At 52.0% G+C, this 20,919-nt stretch overlaps 1 protein-coding gene across 15 annotated transcripts; it reads left to right on the forward strand.

Annotated features, from left to right (window-relative positions):
* The first annotated feature begins 1,875 nt into the window (after nucleotides 1-1,875).
* Nucleotides 1,876-20,918, forward strand: RTKN (rhotekin). 15 transcript variants are annotated; one of them, XM_080686099.1, is made up of 14 exons: nucleotides 11,206-11,300; nucleotides 11,854-11,891; nucleotides 13,819-14,018; nucleotides 15,758-15,819; nucleotides 15,915-15,968; nucleotides 16,069-16,186; nucleotides 16,413-16,622; nucleotides 17,608-17,702; nucleotides 17,802-17,908; nucleotides 18,123-18,251; nucleotides 19,139-19,307; nucleotides 19,474-19,578; nucleotides 19,964-19,996; nucleotides 20,428-20,916. In XM_080686099.1, exons 3-14 carry the CDS (start codon nucleotides 13,858-13,860, stop codon nucleotides 20,820-20,822), a joined length of 1,638 nt encoding a protein of 545 aa, XP_080542225.1. In that variant the 5' UTR covers nucleotides 11,206-11,300; nucleotides 11,854-11,891; nucleotides 13,819-13,857; the 3' UTR covers nucleotides 20,823-20,916. The 15 variants fall into 15 exon arrangements, with proteins under 15 accessions (XP_080542223.1, XP_080542214.1, XP_080542217.1 ...); XM_080686088.1 differs by lacking the exons at nucleotides 11,206-11,300; nucleotides 11,854-11,891 and adding an exon at nucleotides 1,931-2,351 and having other exon boundaries at nucleotides 20,428-20,918; XM_080686091.1 differs by lacking the exons at nucleotides 11,206-11,300; nucleotides 11,854-11,891 and adding an exon at nucleotides 1,931-2,351 and having other exon boundaries at nucleotides 19,964-20,072; nucleotides 20,428-20,623.
* Nucleotide 20,919: the final 1 nt, after the last annotated feature.

The following is a 20,919-nucleotide window of genomic DNA, read 5'->3' on the forward strand; positions in this document are numbered from 1 at the left end:
CCTTATGGATCTGTGGAGTTGTAATCTGGATGGTCCTACTCTGACCTCTGGGTACACTGGCTCTTGGATCTCCAAGGAGGTGCTAATTTAGCCTCTGCCTGAGGCCAACCAGCAGGAGCTACGGAGAGATCTGCAGATTCCTCTTCTTTGTTTGGGTTTTGGAGGTGCCCAGGTGAGGCCCAGCTGTGAAGCAATGCAAGCTGCTGTGGGGTCTTGGGCCTTCTTTTGGATGTTCGGGGTCTCTCTGACTCAGCTGCAGTTTGTTAGGTAAGTTTAGATTTCAAAGGACCAGGCCATTCATATGCAAAAGCCTCTGCGCACAGCTTGGATGGGGTGGAGTCTCAGGGCGGAGCAAACAGCAATGGCTTCCCAACAGCCCTGCCCTAAGAGGCCCCGGGGTCTCAGTGTCCCTTGGTAATCGCTGCAAGCACCTCTGAGAGAAAGCCGCCCTTGAGTTCCGCCCGCTGCCAGACAGTCCAGTTTCCCCCCGTATGAGTCTGGGTCCCCAGAGTCTTGCCCAGAACTGGAGTTCAGAGCAATCGGGAGCTTGTGTCTCCCTGCGATTGAAAAAGCCAGCCGCGTACTCAGTTGCCAGCCCTCTCCTCACATGCCCCTCCGTACCTCTGCACTTTACTTCCACAGCTCCTCTGAGTCTCAGTGTGCTTTTCTCTTTCCTTCTAGCTGTAGAATTTCCACTCAGCCAGCCTTCCTGAGGTTCTGGATGATGTCCGTTTTGGCTTTTAGTTGTAGTTTTGAAGTGGTTGTGTGCGGCAGCAAGTTCAGGTGTTTACCTATGCTGCCATCTTGGTTTCTCTGCTGAAGTAATTTTAAGTCAGATTTTCTAAAAGTATCTATATATATAAAAGGCTAATATGCAAAGTGTCCCCATGGGAGTTCGACTGGGAGACCAGGAGTTCTATTGCTCGCTATGACTTGAGCTGACCACCGGGGGTGGCCGCAGCCACTAGGACCCTACCCATGCATGAATTTCGTGCACTGGGCCTCTTGTATTGAATAATTTGCTGTAGCAGAGTTGTGCTAACCTGAGCTCTCTAAAGCTAAAGGCAGGCATTTCTCTGGCTCCAGCCCATGTGCTATGAAGGAGCCCCACTCTCTCTCTCAAGTTCTCCCAGTAAGTTCTCAAGTCCCCAGGAGATTCCTCATGTGTGGTCAGCAAGTCCATTCTCTGCCATTTCCTTCTCTCTAACCAGGCTCTCTGTGTGTGAGGAGGAGCCCCCTTTTTCTGCGTTAGCAGAGAGTGGTAATCCTGTCTCAGCTGACCCAGCAAAACAGTTGGGAGATATCCACTATGGATGCTGCTATATCCTCACCTTCTTAAGGCTCTTAAGGTCTGGGTCCAGGGAGCTGAGGTCGCTGGTGCCCCATCCAAGGGCACGAGGGTGCTGCACCTGCTCCTTTTTCTTCTTAGCTCCACTTAAGGGGCACTTGTGTTATGCCCGGCACAATGCTGGTCATTTTACCCTCATTGTCATATGTAATTCTCATAGCAACCTGGAGATAATTATTGTATCTCCATTGAACAGATAAGAAAACAGAAGCCCAGAAAGTTAAAGGTCTGAGTCAGGGCGTCAGTTATGAAGTGACAGAACAGGTTTCCAAGACGTGCCCCTGGACTTGTGGCCGTTAGGGATGGGAGGATAGTTGGGAGGAAGCCTAACGAAGGAAGGCGACAAAGAAGGAATATTTGGGATTGTAGGAAGTTGAAAGGGTCTGTTGGGAAGCTGCTTACAGGTGAGATTAGACTAGAGATGCAGTGTGCCCCGGGCGACCCACGTGGGCCGGGATTTTCCGTGCGCAAGTAGTCTGGCGTGCCAGGTGGGAGCGGCTGGTGGGGCGGGGCTTCCCTTGGCCCTCCCCTCGCCCAGGTGTGGCGCCCGCGACCCCGCCGGAAGGGACTGTGCGCCCCCGCAGTGCTCCGAGGTGCTGGGTACTCGGGCAGACGGGCTGTCGGGCCAGGCCTGCTGGGGAGGGGCTGAGCTAGGGTTGCGAGGGCGCCCCGGAACCGGCCCCACCGAACGGGCCATTGGCGGGGGTGGAAGAGGAGGGGGCCGCGCCCTGCCCGTCCCAGGTATTGACTCCGGGGGCGGAGTTTGGGAACCGGCCGCGGAGCTTCCCAGCGGGACCGGCGGGCGGGCGTCGAGGGACAGAAGCCGAGGAGACCAGGCGGGGAGGGGTGCGCGGGGGGCGCACTGGACGGGCCAACGCGCCCAGCCGCCAGCATGTTCTCTCGAAACCACCGGAGCCGGGTCACGGTGGCCAGGGGCTCCGCCTTGGAGATGGAGTTCAAACGCGGCCGCTTCCGACTCAGCCTCTTCAGCGACCCGCCCGAGGTGAGACCCTGCGCCCCTGCTGACCTTCGCCTCCAGAGCTCCCGGGACCAGCCGTGTGGCCCCCGCCCGCGCGCACGCCGGAGGGGCGGGGACGCCGCCGGCCGCGTCCAAACTCGTGCTTGTTGACTTTTTAAAAATGTATTTTTATTAATTTCAGAGAGGAAGGGAGAGAGAGAGATAGAAACATCAGCGATGAGAGAGAATCATTGATCTGCTGTCTCCTGCACGCTCGTGGGGAGCGAGCCTGCAAGCCCAGCATGTGCCCCTGACCGGAATCCAACCGGGAACCTTCAGTCGCAGGCGGGCGCTCTATCCACTGAGCCAAACCGGCAGGGGTTGTTGACTTTAAAAGTCAGGCGCGGACGCAGTGTCCGCAGTTCATCGGACCTGTGCCACCCCAGACTCCCTGGCCCATTTGGGATGATTTGCCTCTGTCGGAACGAGCTTCAGTTGATCTCAATTTAAGGGGCCCCAGGCTTGATTCCCAATATGTGTCTGGCATCTCCCGGGCATCCCTGGGTAAAGGGTGGTGGGCAGCTAGGTGCCAACAGCTTGGACCTTTAGCTTGGGCGCCCGCTCTTCCCCCTGGGCGCCAGCCCCCTCTCCACCCTCAGTCTCCACTGTCAGCCGGGATGGCCACTTCGCCGGAGCACTTCCCAGTCAACTCCTCTGTGCCGCTGAGGGGCTGGGAGAGTGTGTGTGTGTGTGTGTGTGTGTGTGTGTGTGTGTGTGTGTGTTCCCTTTATAATGATCATGGAGTATTTCCCACATCCAGACTATCAGCCTCCTTTCCTGGGGCCTGAGAGGAGTTCAGACTTTAGTCTGACAGTTTCCTCCGGGGCCCAGCGCTCTCCACGATGCCAAGGTCTGAACCCCACTTGTAACTCCCTAACGAGGTTTGGGAGGGGCTGCCCGGGCGAGTGGGGACAGCTAGGAGGCTGCCCAAGGTCAGCTCTCCACTGCTGGGCCTGGAAGAGTTAAGTGAGGGGGCCTTACTCCCATCCCCCTCCCTCCCGGCCGGGATTCCAGGCCCGGGTCCTGCTGCCACCACCCATCCCCGCCCCCCCTCCCGCAGTCAGCCCAGAACAAAGGCCCTTTCACACATGTTCCGGTGTCCCGGGCCTTCTCTGACTCAGAAGCTAGTGAACATGGAGGAGAGGGCCCTCTTGTCGGGTCCCCCAAAAGTAACCCCGTCCCGGGCCAGCGTGGGAGAGTGAGGGGCGAGGCCCGGAGGCCGGGAGGAGGGAGGGGCCTGTGAGCTGGGGCGGCCCCGGGAGAAGCCCGGCCTTCGGGGGCTAGCGCTGAGGAGCGGGGCGGAGCTGCGGGCCGGCTGGCCGCCCTGGGGTGTGTGACTCCGTGGGTCTGGGGTGGAGGGGGGGGGGGGCAAAGCTGCAGCTGGCTGGGAATCGGGGCTGGTTTCCTGTCTGGAAGGGAAGGGGCCTGCAGAGGGGAGCGGGGGCAGCAGCAGCACACAGGCACACCCCTGCCATTCTCCCTCCCTCTTCTCCCTTCTGCTGGAAAAGCGAGGTAATTGTGAGCCTAGGGTGGGTCGGGCTGGACGGGGCCCCCAAGTTGGAAGAAGTGTCCTTGGGGGATGGGCCGCATTTACCCCTTTGTCCCACTGCCTGGGCTCACTCTCCCAAGTCCTCACCTCCATTCCACTTCTTCAGAAAGTTCCAAGCTCCTGACAAACTTCAGGACTCTGTAGAACCTACGTGAGGCGTCCCCTCCCTGCCCCCTTCCAGCTGTGCCTGCCCCTCAGGCCCTCCTGGCACACAGATTCTCTGTCCACCCGCCAGGGATGTGGGCGGGGGCTGGGGAGGGACCAGAGTCCGAATGAAAGGGCCTTTTTCTTCCACAGCTGGGAGAACAGCTGCCACCAAAGCAAGACTGGACACTCTGTGCCCAGAGTCCCCTCTGCAGCTGGCCTCCCCTCCTGGGACCCCACTTATCCTCACCTTACTTTCTTTTCCTTTCATGCCTGGCTCCTGCCAGGGCCCTGGAACAGTGGTAGGCAAGGGAAGTTTGTCACAGCAGCCAGAGGGGTCTGACAGGAGTGCAGAGGGACAGAGTACCCTCTACCCTCTGTCCAAGAGCTGCCCACCTTTTTCAAGACCCAGGGGAGCCGTGGGAGGAGGAATTGTGGGGCAACCTGGTGCCTGCCCGCCCCTTCCCTCTGGAGGGGTTGACAAGGGAAGGGGCACTAGGGGGCACAGAGATGCAGGACAGATTGCACATCCTGGAGGACCTGAATATGCTCTACATTCGGCAGATGGCGCTCAGCCTGGAGGTAATGACCCCCACCCCCACCCCCAGTGCACCTCTTTGGCAAGCATCCCAGCCCCAGTTTCTGCCCTGCCCAACCCTCCTGGGGCTGAGTGGGGAGGGCAGGCCTGCTCAAAGTGGGAGAGGGACAGGTAGTTCTGTATCCCCTGCCTTGGGTGCTGTGTGGATCAGGCTCAGTATTGCCAATCAGAGCATTCTATTGACAACAGGGTCTTGTCTTCACACCTACTATGGAAGCTCTGTGGGTGGGTGTAGATGTGTGTTTTGGGGCTAGGGCCCTTTCAGGTATGGGAAGAAAAGAGTTCAATGTAATAGAGGTTTGCAGGAAGGATATGGCCTTCCTGGAGAAGGGGAAGGAGCCCTGGGGCAGGATGTAAAGATTTTGCTGACCCTGGAGATGGCAGGGAGCTATTTATTCATATAGTTATTCTTAAACACATTTATTGAACACCTACTATATGTCAAGTTCCTTTCTAGATCATGGTATATACTTCAGTGAATCAGACAGGAAAGGTAAATTCTGCTGGGGAACAGACAGTAAACATGCAAACACATAATCTCACAGTGAAATCATGATGAAAATAGAGATATATAAACAACATGAGGTATAGTGAGGGTAGCATTAGATGTAGAGGTCAGGGAAGGCCTCTGTGAGGAGATCCTTGAGCTGAGACCAGGAGGATGTGAAGATATGTGAAGACTGAAGGAAGAGCTTTCTAGACAGAGGGCAAAGCAAGCGCAAAGGCCCTTAAATGGGGATGAGTTCCAGTTCAAGTGTGGCTGGAACACTGGTTGGGATTGAGCTCGTGGGCAGGGGCCAGATTATGCAGGCCCTTGAAGGCCATGCCAAGGCACTTAGATTTTACTCTCACTGTGATGTTGGCCCATGGAAGGGTTTTAAGCAGAGGGATGACTCATCTAATGTTTTAAAATGATGGCTGCTGAGAATAGGCTAGGCTGGGGTGAGGGTAGAAGAGAGGAAGGTTGGAAGTGGGGTAGCAGAAGACCACCAGAGAAAAGGTTGTTACAGCCTCAGGGTAGTGAACCTGGTGGAGCAGATGAAAGTGCTCATGGTGGAGACAAGAAGGGGGTGGACTTCGAATGATGGCAGTAGATCTGACAGGGTTTGCTGATGGATTGGACGTGAGGGGTGAGACAAAGAGAGGACTCAAGGATGATTCCTAGGCTGTGGCTAAGCAACCGGGCAGTGTGGCAGTTGACTGAAATGGGAAGAGGGAGCAATCTGTGGACATGACCACCTGGACCAGGCAGGGGTATTCTGCTGAGGAAGGTCAGAGGCAAGCCTAAAGAGTCATGATCAGAAATGGCAATTTATTTCATGTCACCTCTCTTGGCCCAACACCCACTCCCTGGATCAGAGTAGACATTACCTGTCAATCATAGCACTCTGTTTTTTTCTTTTCTTCTTTTAGTATATTTTTATTGATTTCAGAGAAAGGAAGAGGGAGAGAGACAGAAACATCAATGATGAGAAAGAATCATTGATTGGCTGCCTCCTGCACAACCTCTACTGGTGATTGAGCCCATAACCTGGGCATATGCCCTGATTGGAATTGAACCGTGACCTCCGGATTCATAGGTCAGTGCTCAACCATTGAGCCACACCAGCCAGGTAATCATGGCCTCAGAATCTTTCTCAGCACAACCTTGGCATAAATTGTGCACGTTGTTTCCTTCATAAGGGCACCAGCCAGAGTCCAGAGTCCTGACCTGGTTTGGGACTGCATCAGGAGGGGACACCTTTACCTAATTTGTTCACCTGGAGAAGGTCACCTTTTTCTCATATGCAGAAAGGTGCCCAGTGAGCCCATTGAGATTCTGACACTACTTAGTGTCCTGTCTTGGCACAGGAAATAAACCTGTTTGCTATCACTAGTCCTCTGCAATGCCCATATTTCTAGTTACATGTGGCTGTTTAAAATTATAATTTAATTAAAATGAAATAATTAAAAGACTTAGTTCCTTAGTTGCTCTAGCCACATTTCAAGTGCTAGATGACTATTGAATATTACCATCATTGCAGGAGATTTTATTGCTCAGAGCTGATCCAGATGTTAAAATGCTTCAATTCTGACCTCCCTACCCCCACCATGTAATTTTTCTTCATGTGAAGCCACGTTCTGGAACAGAGGAGGAGGCTTAGATTTCACTTTTGCCACCTCTCCTTCAGCCTGTGCTGTGTTCTTTCTCTCTCTCTCTCTCTCTCTCTCTCTTTTTTTTTTATTTCTGAGAGTTTTGAATACTTTTTTTAAAATTTAATAAATCTTTATTGTTCAGATTATTTCAATTGTTTCTCCTTTTCCCCCCCACAGCTCCCCTCCACCCGGTTCCCACCCCACCCTCTGCCCTTACCTCCCCCACACTGTCCTCATCCATAGGTGTACGATTTTTGTCCAGTCTCTTCCCGTACCCCCACACCCTTTCCCCCTGAGAATTATCAGTCCACTCCCTTTCTATGCTCCTGATTCTATTATATTCACCAGTTTATTCTGTTCCTCAGATTTTTAATTCACTTGATTTTTAGATTCACTTGTTGATAGATACGTATTTATTGTTCATAATTTTTATCTTTACTTTTTTCTTCTTCTTCCTCTTCTTAAAGAATACCTTTCAGCATTTCATATAATACTGGTTTGGTGGTGATGAACCCCTTTAGCTTTTTCTTATCTGTGAAGCTCTTTATCTGACCTTCAATTCTGAATGATAACTTTGCTGGGTAGAGTAATCTTGGTTGTAGGTTCTTGCTATTCATCACATTGAAAATTTCTTGCCACTCCCGTCTGGCCTGCATAGTTTCTGTTGAGAAATCAGCTGACAATCGTATGGGTGCTCCCTTGTAGGTAATTAACTGTTTTTCTCTTGCTGCTTTTAATATTCTCTCTTTGTCTTTTGCTCTTGGCATTTTAATTATGATGTGTCTTGGTGTGGTCCTCTTTGGATTCCTTTTGTTTGGGGTTCTGTGTGCTTCCTGGACTTGTAAGTCTATTTCTTTCACCAGATGGGGGAAGTTTTCGGTCATTATTTCTTCAAATAGGTTTTCAGTATCTTGCTCTCTGTCTTCTTCTGGCACCCCCATAATTCTGATGTTGGTATGCTTGAAGTTGTCCCAGAGGCTTCTTACACTATCTTCAAATTTTTGGATTCTTTTTTCTTTTTGCTTTCCCGGTTGAGTGTTTTTTGCTTCTTTGTATTTCAAATCTTTGACTTGATTCTTTTTTTTTTTTATTTTTTTTATTTTTTTAAATGTATTTTATTAATTTTTTACAGAGAGGAAGGGAGAGAGATAGAGAGTTAGAAACATCGATGAGAGAGAAACATTGATCAGCTGCCTCCCGCACACCTCCCACTGGGGATGTGCCCGCAACCAAGGTACATGCCCTTGACCGGAATCGAACCCGGGACCTTCCAGTCTGCAGGCTGACGCTCTATCCACTGAGCCAAACCGGTTTTGGCTCTTTGACTTGATTCTTACGTTCCTCTAGTCTGCTGTTGGGTCTCTGTATAATATTTTTTATTTCAGTCAGTGTATGTTTAATTTCTAGTTGGTCCTTTTTCATATCCTCGAGGGTCTCATTAAATTTATCGGCCTTTTCTAGGAAATTCTTGAAAAACCTTAAAACGGTGGTTTTGAACTCTATATCTAGTCGTTTGTTTTCCTCCATTTCTTTCATTTGTGATCTGTTTCTTTGTCTCCGCATTTTTGCTGCTTCCCTGAGTTGGTAGGGTGGCTTTGTGTGCTAGATGTCCTATATAGCCCAGTGGGTTGGCCTCCCAGTTACCTGAGGTGGACACTCTTGGTGCACCCTTTTGTGGACTGTGTGTACAGCCTTGTTGTAGTTAAGTCTTGATTGTTGTTGGTGTCACTGGGAGGAATTGACCTCCAGGCCAAATGGCTGTGAGGACCTGCTGTGTCTATAATGGAAGAACTGCTGCGCTGGAGACACGCTTATGGGGCAGGACTTGTTTCAGTGGGGCTTTGGTGCTCACTGACTCTGCCTCTTGAATGTGTCACTTATGGATGTGAGTAGTTGAAATCTAGTATCATTTCACACTGACCACTAGATACACTAGCTTCTGGATCTCCAATGGGGTGCAAGTCAACTACTGTGTGAGGCCACCCGCAGGAGCTACAGTGAGAACTACAGTTTTCTCCTCTTTGTTTGGGGTTTGGAGGTTTTGGAGCTGTCTGACCAGAGCTGCAGTTTGTTAGGTTAAGCTGCGATAGGGCAGGCCATTTATATGCAAAAGCCGCTGCGTGGAGCTTGGGTGGGTTTGTAGATTGTGCGGGGCGGGGTCTCAGGGAGTCACTAGGCTAGGGCTTGGTAAACAGCGATGGCTGCCTGTCAGCCATCTCTGCGTTTCCGCTTTTCCAAGTCCCCGCATTCCGCGCCCCAGCACAGTAAACAATGATTGCTGCGCGCACCTCTGCAAGAAAGTCAGCCTCACTTTCTGACCCGATGGCAGACAGTCCAGCTTCTCCCTGTAGGAGTTTGGGTCCCCCGCGTCTCCCCAGAAACTGGAGTTCGGAGTAATTGGAAGCTTGTCTCCCTTTGGGTTGAAAAAAGCAGTACACCCACTCGCCCGCCACCAGCCCGATTTGCACCTCCGTACCTCAGCTTTTCAGCGCTTGTGCACGTCTCAATGCTCTTTTCTCTTTCCTTCTAGTTGTATAACTTCCACTCAGCCAGCTTTCCTGTGGTTCTGGGTGATAGACGTTTTGTCTTTTAGTTGTAGTTTTGAAATTGTTGTGCGAGGCAGCAGTTTAGGTATTTACCTATGCCGCCATCTTGGTTTCTCATGCTGTGTTCTTTCTCCATGAAACTCAACAGTACCCCCACCAAGGGAGACCCATTGTGTTTTTTGTTTGTTTTTTTTATTTTTTATGTATTTTCTCATGATTATTTTTCTTTTTTAAAAAATACATTTTTATTGATTTCAGAGAGGGAGAGAGAGAGAGAGAAATATTAATGATGAGAGAATCACCGGCTGCCTCCTGGGCATGTTCCCTGACCAGGAATCGAACCATGACCGTGACCTCCTGGTTCATAGGTCGACTCTCAACCACTTAGCTACACCAGCCAGGCCCATTGATGTTTAAGGAATTGGCAAGAGAGGTAGTCATGGCAGAATAAAGCCAAGACAACTTTCTGGAAGAGGTAATGTAAGTAAAGGGGAGGTGGGAATGAGAGAAAGGTGGTCTTCATATCTTCAAACATGTGCTGAGCCCACCCTGGTTGGTGTGGCTCAGTTGATTGAGTGTCCTCCAGAGCACCAGGAGGTTGCTGGTTCCATTCACAAAGGGGGCACATGCCTCCTGCAGCTGGATCCCTGTAGGGGATGTGCAGGAGGCACCCTATTGAAGCACATCCATGTTTTTCTCTCTCCCTTCCTCTCTCTCTAAAAATCAATTAAAAATATATACTTAAAAAAATATATGTGTTGGGTCCAGGTAAAGGTTAAACTTTCCCAGTTAATCCTCAAACAATGCGAAGGAGGAGGTGGAATAATCCCTGTTTACAAACTGGGGCTATAGAGGCTATGTTCTCATAGCTCAGTGGTCGGCAAACTCATTAGTCAACAGAGCCAAATATCAACAGTACAACGATGGAAATTTCTTTTGAGAGCCAAATTTTTTAAACTTAAACTTCTGCTAACACCACTTCTTCAAAATAGACTCGCCCAGGCTGTGGTATTTTGTGGAAGAGCCACACTCAAGGGGCCAAAGAGCCGCGGTTTGCCAACCACTGTCATAGCTAGTCAAGTTTCTGAGTGATGAGCCCTGTGGAGGTTCTGAAGGGAACAGAAGGTGAAGCAGAGCAGGAAGTCAGGGACAGAAGGGGGGGTGGGGGAGGGGACAGGAAAGGATGTCCCTGGAGGGCCTAATGTGTGTTGGGGCTTCTGCTCATTACTCATCCTCCTTCATCCCTTGGGGCCTGACCCAGGTCCAGTTGACATCCATCTCTGAGCTCTTTCTCTGGAGAGTCTGGTGAAAATGCTGCCTCCCTGGGGAGAGTGGGTGTGTGGGTGGGGAGGGGGTGACAAAAAGCCATCCCTGGGGTGGGTGGGGAGGTGGGTGCAAGCACAGGAATCTAGAAACTGCGCCAGGATTCCTGAGATGCTCTGTCCGGAGGTGGGAGCCGGGATATCTAGGCCGTGGGAAATTGGATTTAGGACTGGAGGGCGGTGGGCAGACCGCTGCAGGGTTGTCTGGGTCCTTAGGATCATCTGGGCTGGGCCCAGGGACTTCTGCGGCCTGTTATTCCAATTACTCTCCCTCCCCCTCCCCAGGCAAGAGGTCACCTTGGAGGGCAACTGAGCCGCTAGGGGCCTCCTGCAGCTCCAGCGAGTGCTGTGGCCCCAAGCCCTTTCCAGGACAAGGGGGCGCTCTCTGAGGTGGAGGTTCCGTAGCACCCGACTGGCTCTCCATGGTCCCGCCACTGGGAGCCCGGGAGCCCAGAGTTTAGCCCTGGAGCCCCTCAGCCGCTCTCGCGGAGGTTGGGAGCTGATGTCACCGGTGCCCTGAGCGCCGCGGGCGGGGCCTCTGAGTGGGCACCCAGACGCCAGACGGTACAGCCGGCTCCAGACCAGCGCGCTGCCTGTGGCTGCGTGGCAGGCGCAATGGCCAGGGCTAGGGAAGGATCCGTGAGTGCTGGGGCTGGGATGCAGAGGTCAGCTAGGAGGGGCCTTGAGGAAGCCTGTCTGTTCCCTCCCCGCACCCCCCCCGCACCCCCATACCCATTTGGGGTGTTTGTGGAAGAAGCTGGATGCAGAATGGGATGGGGCTTGGCAAGCAGGGAAGCTTAGCAGAGGTGGACCATGGTGCAGACAGACCAGACCTAGCGGGGTTTGGGGGAGCTGTGTAGTCTCAGAGAGCTTCCGGGTGGAAGAGGCTTTGGGACCGGGTTGGCTTATTTCTGATGGGTCAGGAAGGGAAACATGGATAGTGCTGAGGTAAGGGGTGATGAGAGTCTGGCCTTACACAGCCGCCCAGGGTATAGTGAAGGAAGAATTTGCAGGGAGGCCAGACAAGGCTTTTGGAAGCAGGAATTTAGGGTATTCAGGTCTTGGAGACTTAAAGGCTGGAGCCACCAGGGACAAGCAAGAGCACAGGGTGTGGAAGAGAGCTGGTATGAGGGAGAAGACCGGTTTGGGGTGGTCACGTTTCACCTGTCTTCCAACCCAATGCCGCCATCAGCTTGCCTCCTGAACCGGCTGACCTATACTTGTACTGGGGTTAGTCTTCTACCTTCTCCTGAAACCTTCCTATCAGCCAGAAGCAAACAGGGTCTATTTTCTGTGAGCATGTTTATGCATGACATAGCATTTATGGAGCAGCCATTAATGTCTGCATCTCTCACCTCCCAGCTGGATTTTAAATAGAGCCTTGGACAGCACAAGGACACGCCAGTGTTTGTTGGGTGAATGCTGCTGCTGCAGAAGTAGCATCATTAAAATCTGCATCCCCCCATTCACTGTACCGTGTGCTGGGCACTGTGCTAGTGCTTTACCTTCCTGTCTCACTGAATCCCCACAACCCCAGGATGTGGGAGCTGTTTCCATCCTCATTTTATAGGTGGGGAAACCAAGTCTCAGGGAGGTTAATTAAATTGCCCAGTGCTTTTTCAATAAGTTTCTTCCCAGCTTCTTAAGACTGGCAGGGCTGTGACTCAGACTCAGGGTTGTCTTGTGTCAAACTGGTGCTCCCCTCTGCTCCATGCCAAAACCTCCAGGGCTCCTTTCTGAGGGAAGAAGGTTTCCTGAGAATCCTGGAGCCTCGCCCAGTACCCCCATTCTGGCCCTATGCACAGCCTTCTCAGCCTCTCACTCCTGACCTCCTGCTTCACCTGCCTTCCCAACCCCATTCCTTGCCTCTGTCCTCACCTTCTAAGCTCAGAGTGCCAGCAGGTGGCAGAGCCCCTAATTTGGGGGGTGTATGGGGTGAACTCTGTAGGTGGTATGCTCCTCCACTGATCCCTTGCCAAGTAGATGATCCCCTCCCCCATAACTTGAGTTTTGGGGTAACCCAGGATGGCCTTTACTGTCTGTGTTCATTCCCTTTAGTTGGTGGTTTTCAGCCCTAGCTATACCTTAAAATCACTTGGGGGAATTGTCAAAAAAATGTGCATGCCCCACTCTTAAAGATTCTTATTCTGCAAGTCTGGTACTTTCTTTTTTTTTAAGATTTAATTTTTTTAAAAGGCAACAATTTCCAATAGTATAGTAGTAAGGAAGGGTACATATGAATAAAGTATCATAAACCTGTTTTCCATTCCTGGCTCCCAGCCCTGCAACCACTACTATTTTATGCATCTCTATGTCTATGCATGTATATTTAGTACACAAATGGTAGCATGCTATAATATTGTTCTACTTTCTCACTTCATATACAGGGTATCCCAAAAAAAATGTATACACATTTTAACAGCTGATAGCTCAATTTTGAAAATGAAATGTATTTTAAGAAACACTACCTTTATTATTATTCAAAGTGTGTGTACACACTTTTGGGGGACAATCCTATATTTTGAAGATTGTTTCATTTATCTGCACACTCTTAATGTCTGCAATATTCCATGGTAAAGATGTGCTGTAACTTATTTATTTTTACCTATCCCATTTTTTAATTTGTCAATTACTGTTGACATTCAATATTATATTAGTCTTATATGTACAGCATAGTGATTAGACATATAATTATGAAGTACTCCCCTCCCCCCACTCCACCTCCCACCTCCATAAGTCTAGGGTGCTATAACTTATTTAACCAATGCCCTGTTGAAGGACTTTTAATCTTGGTGTTTTAAAACAATGCTGCAATGTATATGACTTTGCCCACATGTATAACGATAAACTCCTAGATATTGGATAGCTGGATCAAAGGATGTGAATTTGTAGTTTTCATAGATTTTTCCAACTGTGCTCAAAAGATGCTGAAGAAATGTATACTCCCCCCTTCAAAGGCATGAGGGCATCTGTATTTTTACAAAGCTGCTCTGATTATTCTTGGACAGCTGAGGTGGAGATTCAACCCTTGCCCATGAAGAACCTGAAATGTAACTTTGTCAGTTTCTCCTGGGCCCAACCTCCACTTGGGGACTAGAGGGTGCTTCTGCCTGTTCCCTGACTGACATGTTCTCATCCTTCTCCCCACTCTGGCTAGGACACAGAGTTGCAGAGAAAGCTAGACCACGAGATCCGGATGAGAGAAGGGGCCTGCAAGCTGCTGGCAGCCTGTTCCCAGCGTGAGCAGACTCTGGAGGCCACCAAGAGCCTGCTGGTGTGCAACAGCCGAATCCTCAGCTACATGGGCGAGCTGCAGAGGCGCAAGGAGGCGCAGGTGCTGGGGAAGACCGGCCCGCGGTGAGCAAGGGGGAGGCGTGGCCTCCTGAGAGGTAGTGGTACAGCATGTGTATGTATGGAGTGTGGACTCCCCTGAAGCTGACCTCTTCATGTCAGGCCTGACAGACACCTTGATGTTTCACCACTGCCATGTGCTGCCCAGAGGTGTGCTAGGGAGAAGCTGGGGCTGGACTCAGGAAGGCCAGGGTTTTTGGTGAGAGGGTGGCAGTCTGAAGGGTAGTAATGCAAAAACACTAATTTGCTAAGCCCTGCCTGTGATCTGATGAGGTTGGCTGGCTGGCTGGCTTCTGGAAAGCCAATTTTATCAGTCAGTTCACCAAATGGCCAATTTGCTGAATGGGGTTAGTCTTCTACCTTCTCCTGAAACCTTCCTATCAGCCAGAAGCAAACAGGGTCTATTTTCTGTGAGCATGAAACTATCATCATGCCACAACCTGATGATAGTTTATTGTACCTGGGGTTCACCATCAGAGGCAGAGATTGGGAAAGGAAATAATAAAAAATCATTTAAGGGAAAGCCTGTCCCTTCACATAAATAAGATTGTGCATTCCAGAAGGGCTCAGCTTCTTTCTGGATGTGAGACACAAGTTATACTAACATTGGGCTCTGCTGATCTGAGAAATCTGTAGTGAAATGGTTGATGCTCTAGTAATCTGCGGTGATGCTCTAGTAAAACTAAAATGTTTGAGAAAATATTTGGCAAGTTGATCATTCCAAGAATTGGCCATTTTTTGTAAATTGGTCGTTTGTAAAATTGGCTTCTGGCAAAATAATTTGTTGGACCCCACAAGGGTGAGTGGGAGAAAGCCCTAGCCCAGCTATGAAGGCTGACACAAGGAGAGGTTGCCAGGAGCTCACCCAGGAAGCCACAGGGAGGGCAGACAACCCACTCTACACCTGTCCCATAAAGCTAAGGGAAGGGTAAGCAGGCAGGGTGACCGCTTCTACTATGAGTTTGCTGTCTCTTGAGAGGCAGCTGTCACTAGTCTCTGCCCTGCTCACAGGGCCTAGTGTGACTTGAGGTACACCCCGAGTCCCTGACAGCTAACCACATCAACTTTAGTGCCACGTAATTTAGCTTAAGGCCCGACTAAGTCACTGATTAGTTACATCACTGGCATTATGAATGAATGTGGATAATACTAATTGCCTTCGTCACCTTAGGGGGACATCCTCAGTGAGTCCTGATGATGGGCGGGGAGGTGAGAAAGGCCGGGTGTCTAGGATCCTACAGTGGGGCACTGGGAAGGCACAGCCAGGAGGGTAAAGGAGAACTCCAAACCGAGGGGAAGGAGAGAGGTTTGTGGTAAACAGAACACAAACGTTCCCTACTTGGGTTTTTTCCTTACATAAAAAACTGGTCAGCTTGATTTTCCAACTGATCCAGTGCCCTCCTATATCTAAGAAAGATGAGATGAGATGGGGGAGAGGACTAGCCTCCCTCATTGTAAAAAGGAAAGACTGGGGTTTAGTGTAGAAGAGCCCTTAAAAGGGAGTCTCTCTGTGGACCCCTGTCCCCTCAAGCCCCACTGGTCCCTGGCAGAGTCTGGGGAGGTAGTCAGGGAGGTGCTTGGAGGGGGGAGCCCAGAGCTTGTACTGTGTGTAAGCTAGTGTGCCTCTAGTGTCCCCAGCACCCCCAGGGATCAGTCGACAACTCAGTCTGTCAGCCTGGCATTGGGAACAGAGCCAGGGGAGTAGCGTGAGAAGGCCAGATTGGGACATTGTGATTTGCCCACAGGCCTTCTGACGGTGGGCTGCTGGCTGAGCGCTCCCCCTGCCGAGGCCGCGTCTGCATCTCTGGTAAGAAGCACAGCTACCCCAGCCCTGGCGCTCCCTGCCCAGCCACGAGATCTCCTGCCCCATTCAACATCTGTTCTTACCCCTCTGCCCCTTAGACCTTCGGATTCCACTCATGTGGAAGGACACAGAATATTTTAAGAACAAAGGCGGTGAGTGTCACACACACTGGGACACATTTAGGGGAGTGGCCCTGAGGTTGGAAGCTCCTATGCGGCACTTTTTTCCAAACCAGTTTTCCTCTGTCCCCAGATCTGCACCGCTGGGCTGTGTTCCTGCTGTTGCAGCTGGGGGAGGACATTCAGGACACAGAGATGATCCTGGTGGACAGGACCCTCACAGACATCTCCTTTCAGAACCATCTGCTCTTGTGAGTACCTCATCTGTGTGGCTCTCCTCTCTCCCCTCTGCCCAGTGCTCTCCTCTCTCCCCTCTGCCCCAGTACAGGGGCAGGGAGGAGAGGGAGGAAGGGAGATGGGCCTTCCCAGTGGAGCTGTCCTGAACTCATACCACATCCATCCTTCCCCCACCCTTCCCTCGTGCCTCCCTGGACTTCCCCAGGACCATCCTCCTCTCTTCTCCCCACATTCCTATAGCACCGAGGCAGGGCCAGACTTCAAGCTGCGGCTGGAGCTGTATGGAGCCTGCATGGAAGAGGAGGGGGCCCTGGCTGGTGCCCCCAAGAGGCTTGCCACCAAACTCAGCAGCTCCCTGGGTCGCTCCTCTGGGAGGCGTGTCAGGGCATCGCTGGAGAGTGCTGGGAGTTCGGGGAGCAGTCCGGTCCTGCTCCCCACCCCGGCTGTGGGGTAAGGCCATCCATTCCCCCGCTGCCCTCACATGCCTATCCTGGCCACAGGTGACCTCTGAGCAGTGGGGAGCTTGCAGAACCTACTCAGCACTGCAGCCAGGATGTACAGACAGACACAGATGAGCAGTGGCCACATGGGAGGCACTCAGAGCTAGACCCAAGCCAACTGATAACCAATAGGAGGGCAGGGAGGGCTAGGCTCTGGGTCTTCACTTTTTTTTTTTTTTTTTTTTGCAGCAGAGGCATTCATATGGATAGAACAGAGTGCCCTGGTTGGAGGAGGGTAGCCTGGCTCTGTGGCGGTGCTTCCAGGAGTCTGGAAGCACCATGTGGAATCCTGGGCCCCTGAGGAGCAATGTGGGAACAGTAATGCACAGAATGCTGATTTTGGAGACATACCTGGGTTCAAACTCCAGCTCCACCACCTACCCATGGGCTATAAATTATGGGCACATTTTTTTTTTTTAATATTTTATTGACTTTTTACAGAGAGGAAGGGAGAGGGATAAAGAGTCAGAAACATCGATGAGAGAGAAACATCGATCAGCTGCCTCCTGCACACTCCCCACTGGGGATGTGCCCACAAACCAAGGTACACACCCTTGTCCGGAATCGAACCTGGGACCCCTGAGTCCGCAGGCTGATGCTCTATCCACTGAGCCAAACTGGTTAGGGCTATGGGCACATTTTTTAACCTCTCTATGCCTCAAGCTGCCTCATCTATTAACTAAAGAATGCCACCCACCTCCCGTGGCTGTGGTGGGAATACAGTAGGATAACATATATAAAAAGCACAGGACCTGGCGCTTAGCAGGAGCGCAGTGAATGCTTGTTCCCCACTCCTGTGGGGAAGGCAAGCTAGTTTTCTGTGTGGCTCTCTGAACAACGGGGCAGACCTGCTCAGCACTATAGCTCCTGCCATCTAACGTGGCCCTCGCATGCTCCTCACCTGGCTGAGGCCCACTTCTCTGCCTGTCCTGCAGTGGTCCTCGTTACCACCTCTTGGCTCACACCACGCTCACCCTGGCAGCAGTGCAAGATGGGTTCCGCACACATGACCTCACTCTCGCCAGCCATGGTGAGTTTGTGTGGGGGGAGCACGCTGGATGGTGAGAAGAGGGGCCTTTGGATGATCCCCTTCTTATTCTCCACCCGCTCTCTGCACTTCCTCTCCCAGAGGAGCACCCTGCCTGGCTGCCCCTTTACGGCAGTGTGTGTTGCCGCCTGGTGGCTCAGCCTCTCTGCATGACTCAGCCTACTGCAAGTGGCTCCCTCAGGGTGCAGGTGAGGGCCCCTGAAGAGTGGAAGGGAGCAAGGAGAAGGCAGCAGAGAGCTGGGTCACCTGGGAATTAGCACTACTGAAAAATCAAGGTCTGGGTGGAAGGAGGGGCATGGCAAGACAGGAGTGGGGCAGAAAGGGGCAGATTCTTGATGGAAGGTTGGGAAGAAGGGTATTGGGAGGTGTGATTCCCCCAGGAAACCTTGAGTGTCTATGCAGCAAGCTGGAGAGCGGCAGGACTGGGCACGAGTGCACGGAATCCTGAAAGGCACGAACCTCTTCTGTTACCGGCAACCTGAGGATGCAGATACTGGGAAGGAGCCACTGTTTACTATTGCGATCAACAAGGTGATGGGTCCCCGATGGTCAAGCCACCAGGTGCTAGGGCCTGGAGCCTCCCCTTCAAGTCCCACCAGGGTGGGTGCAGAACTTAGAAAGATCAAAGTCTTCTGGGCCTCACAGCACCACCCAACTCCAGGGCCAGGAATGATGAGGGGACCATTCTCCCTGACCAGCATCACTGGAAAAGGGTTGTCTTCTAGTTACCAGCCTCAGCCAATCCTCAGAGAGGGTTCTATAACCAGTTTAGGATTTTTCATCCACCTTCCATCTTCCCCCTCAGATTCTAATTTGTAGTTACTCCATCCTTTCCTGGTTTCCTCTCCCAGGCCTGGTCCAGTGCCCCCTCTGTTCACCAGTCCTTTTGTGAGCTTTTCTGCTGACGTTTATGGAGGAAGCAGTGAGGGACATTAGGCCTCAGCATTCCTGCCAACCTCTGTGCCTTCCCCTGCCCACCCTTTTCCCGTCTCTATGTGCCTCTATCCCTGACTGAAGACCATCTGTCTCATCTCCAATCCTTTCCTGCCATTCCTTCCCACTCAGCTCAGTAGGAGGCAAATGAGAGGGCTTGGTGAATGCCCCACAAACTCCTCTTTCTTTTTCTTTTTTAACATATATTTATTGATTTCAAAGAGGAAGGGAGAAACATCAATGATGAGAGAATCATTGATCAGCTGCTTCCTGCACACCCCCTACTGGGGATCAAGCCCGTATGTACCCTTGACCGGAATTGAACCCGGGACCCTTCAGTCTGCAGACCTAGGCTCTATCCACTGAGCCAAAATGGTTAGGGCAAGCTCCTCTTTCTAAGGCAGGATGATCAAGCCCGCCTGAAGTCACTGCTGACCTCTGTAACCAATGTGGAGGTGGACGCGGACGCCTTTTTTCTCCTGCAGGACACTCGAGTCCAGGCAGGGGAACTGGACCAGACCACAGGCCGGCCCTTCACTCTGAGCATCAGTAACCAATATGGGGAGGACAAGGTGACACACACCCTTCAGGCAGAGAGTCGGGGAGCCCTGCAGAGCTGGATGGAGGCTCTGTGGCAGCTTTTCTTCGACATGAGTAAGAGTAGGGGCCTGGATTGACTTTTGGGAGGAACTGGTGTTTGTTATTTCTTACCGTAGGCCTCTGTTTCAAGAATATATGGAAGGAAATGTAGCAGGGGAGAGGGTAGCCTGGCCCTCTCAGTCCTCTCCCTCTCCACCCCCAATCAGTGTTCTCCCTTCAGGCCAGTGGAAGCAGTGCTGTGATGAAATCATGAAAATTGAAACCCCGGCTCCCCGGAAACCACCCCAAACACTGGCCAAGCAGAGGTCCTTGTACCATGAGATGGGTGAGTGAAAGTATACTCCAGGAACTGATGAGAAGTGGGCTGGAGGCTTCAAGGGAACCCAGATCATGGAAACAGACAGAAGGTACTTTGGGCTGAGGCAGAGCTCTGGGGTCCCACCGAGTCCTGTTGTGTCCCTTTCTTTCCTCTGACCTTCTTAGAACCACTCCCACCAAAGTTCAAAACAAAACACCAAAGAACCAGATTCATTTCATGGATTTTCCTTCCTAATTTCTTCTTTTTTTTGTTTCCCTTTCTGCACGCGGATTCCTCTCTTCCTCTGGCCTTTACTCGCCTGGCACTGCTTTCATTTTCCTTCTCTCTCTTGATATCTTCACCCATGTCCCTAATCCCAATCTATGTCCACCCTGCATGCTGTATCCCATAGTCTTATCAGAGCCTGGAGCTCCAGGGGGCCCAGGTGAGGGGCTGCTCCTGCAGGATAATGCAATCTCGGCTGAGATCCGGGCTTTGCTTTCCTCCTATTACAGTGACAGGTGATGGTCAGGGCTGGGTAGACCTGGGGCCTACGCTCTGACTAGCCCCCTCCCCTCAACCCCTTCCTGGTGCCACAGCTATTGAGCCTCTGGATGACATCGCAGCAGTGACAGACATCCTGGCCCAGCGGGAGGGTGTGAGGCTGGAGACGACCCCACCCTGGCTAGCCATGTTTACAGACCAGCCTGCCCTGCCTCGCCCCTGCTCGCCTGCCTCAGTGGCCCCAGCTCGGACCCACCCCCTGCCCTGGGGGCGCCCCAGAACATTCTCCCTGGACGCTGTGCCCCCAGACCACTCCTCTGAGGCTCCCCGCTTGATTGCCCCTCTCCCCCCGCACCGATCCCCACGTTCTAGAGGCCTCTCCCGCAAAGGCTCGCCCCGCACTTGGCTCCAGTCTCCGGTGTGAGAACAGTGCTGGCAACAGGATCTGGCCAGGAGAGGAGAGGACCTGTGCGCACTGGGCTCTGGAGATGGTGCTGTCTGCAGCAGGTTGGCCAGCTTGGTCTCCCTTCCTCAGCTGGACTGGGGGTAGGTTGGGGAAGGGGAGCGAGCCAAAGACCCTCTTAAGCTATGGTTGTCATGGTGCTGAGGGACTCATTCCCGGGGCTGGCTGGGACGCCCTAAACCCTTCCTGGGAGAAAACTGGAACCAACCCTGCCCTACCTCCTGCACTAACCAGCTTTGAGGATGGCACTGGAGAGCGCTGGGAGGGAACACACCTTCCTTGTGACTCCTTCATCAACCATTAAAATTATTTAACAGCAGCCTTCACCTGGTTCTTGACATCAGGTTGCCTCTCTGCTTGGCCTGGACCTGCCCCGTCCCCTCTTCCCTGGAGCTTAGTTC

The sequence above is a fragment of the Plecotus auritus genome (genome assembly GCF_963455305.1).
Source record: "Plecotus auritus genome assembly, chromosome: 8".
Classification (NCBI taxonomy): Eukaryota; Metazoa; Chordata; class Mammalia; order Chiroptera; family Vespertilionidae; genus Plecotus; species Plecotus auritus.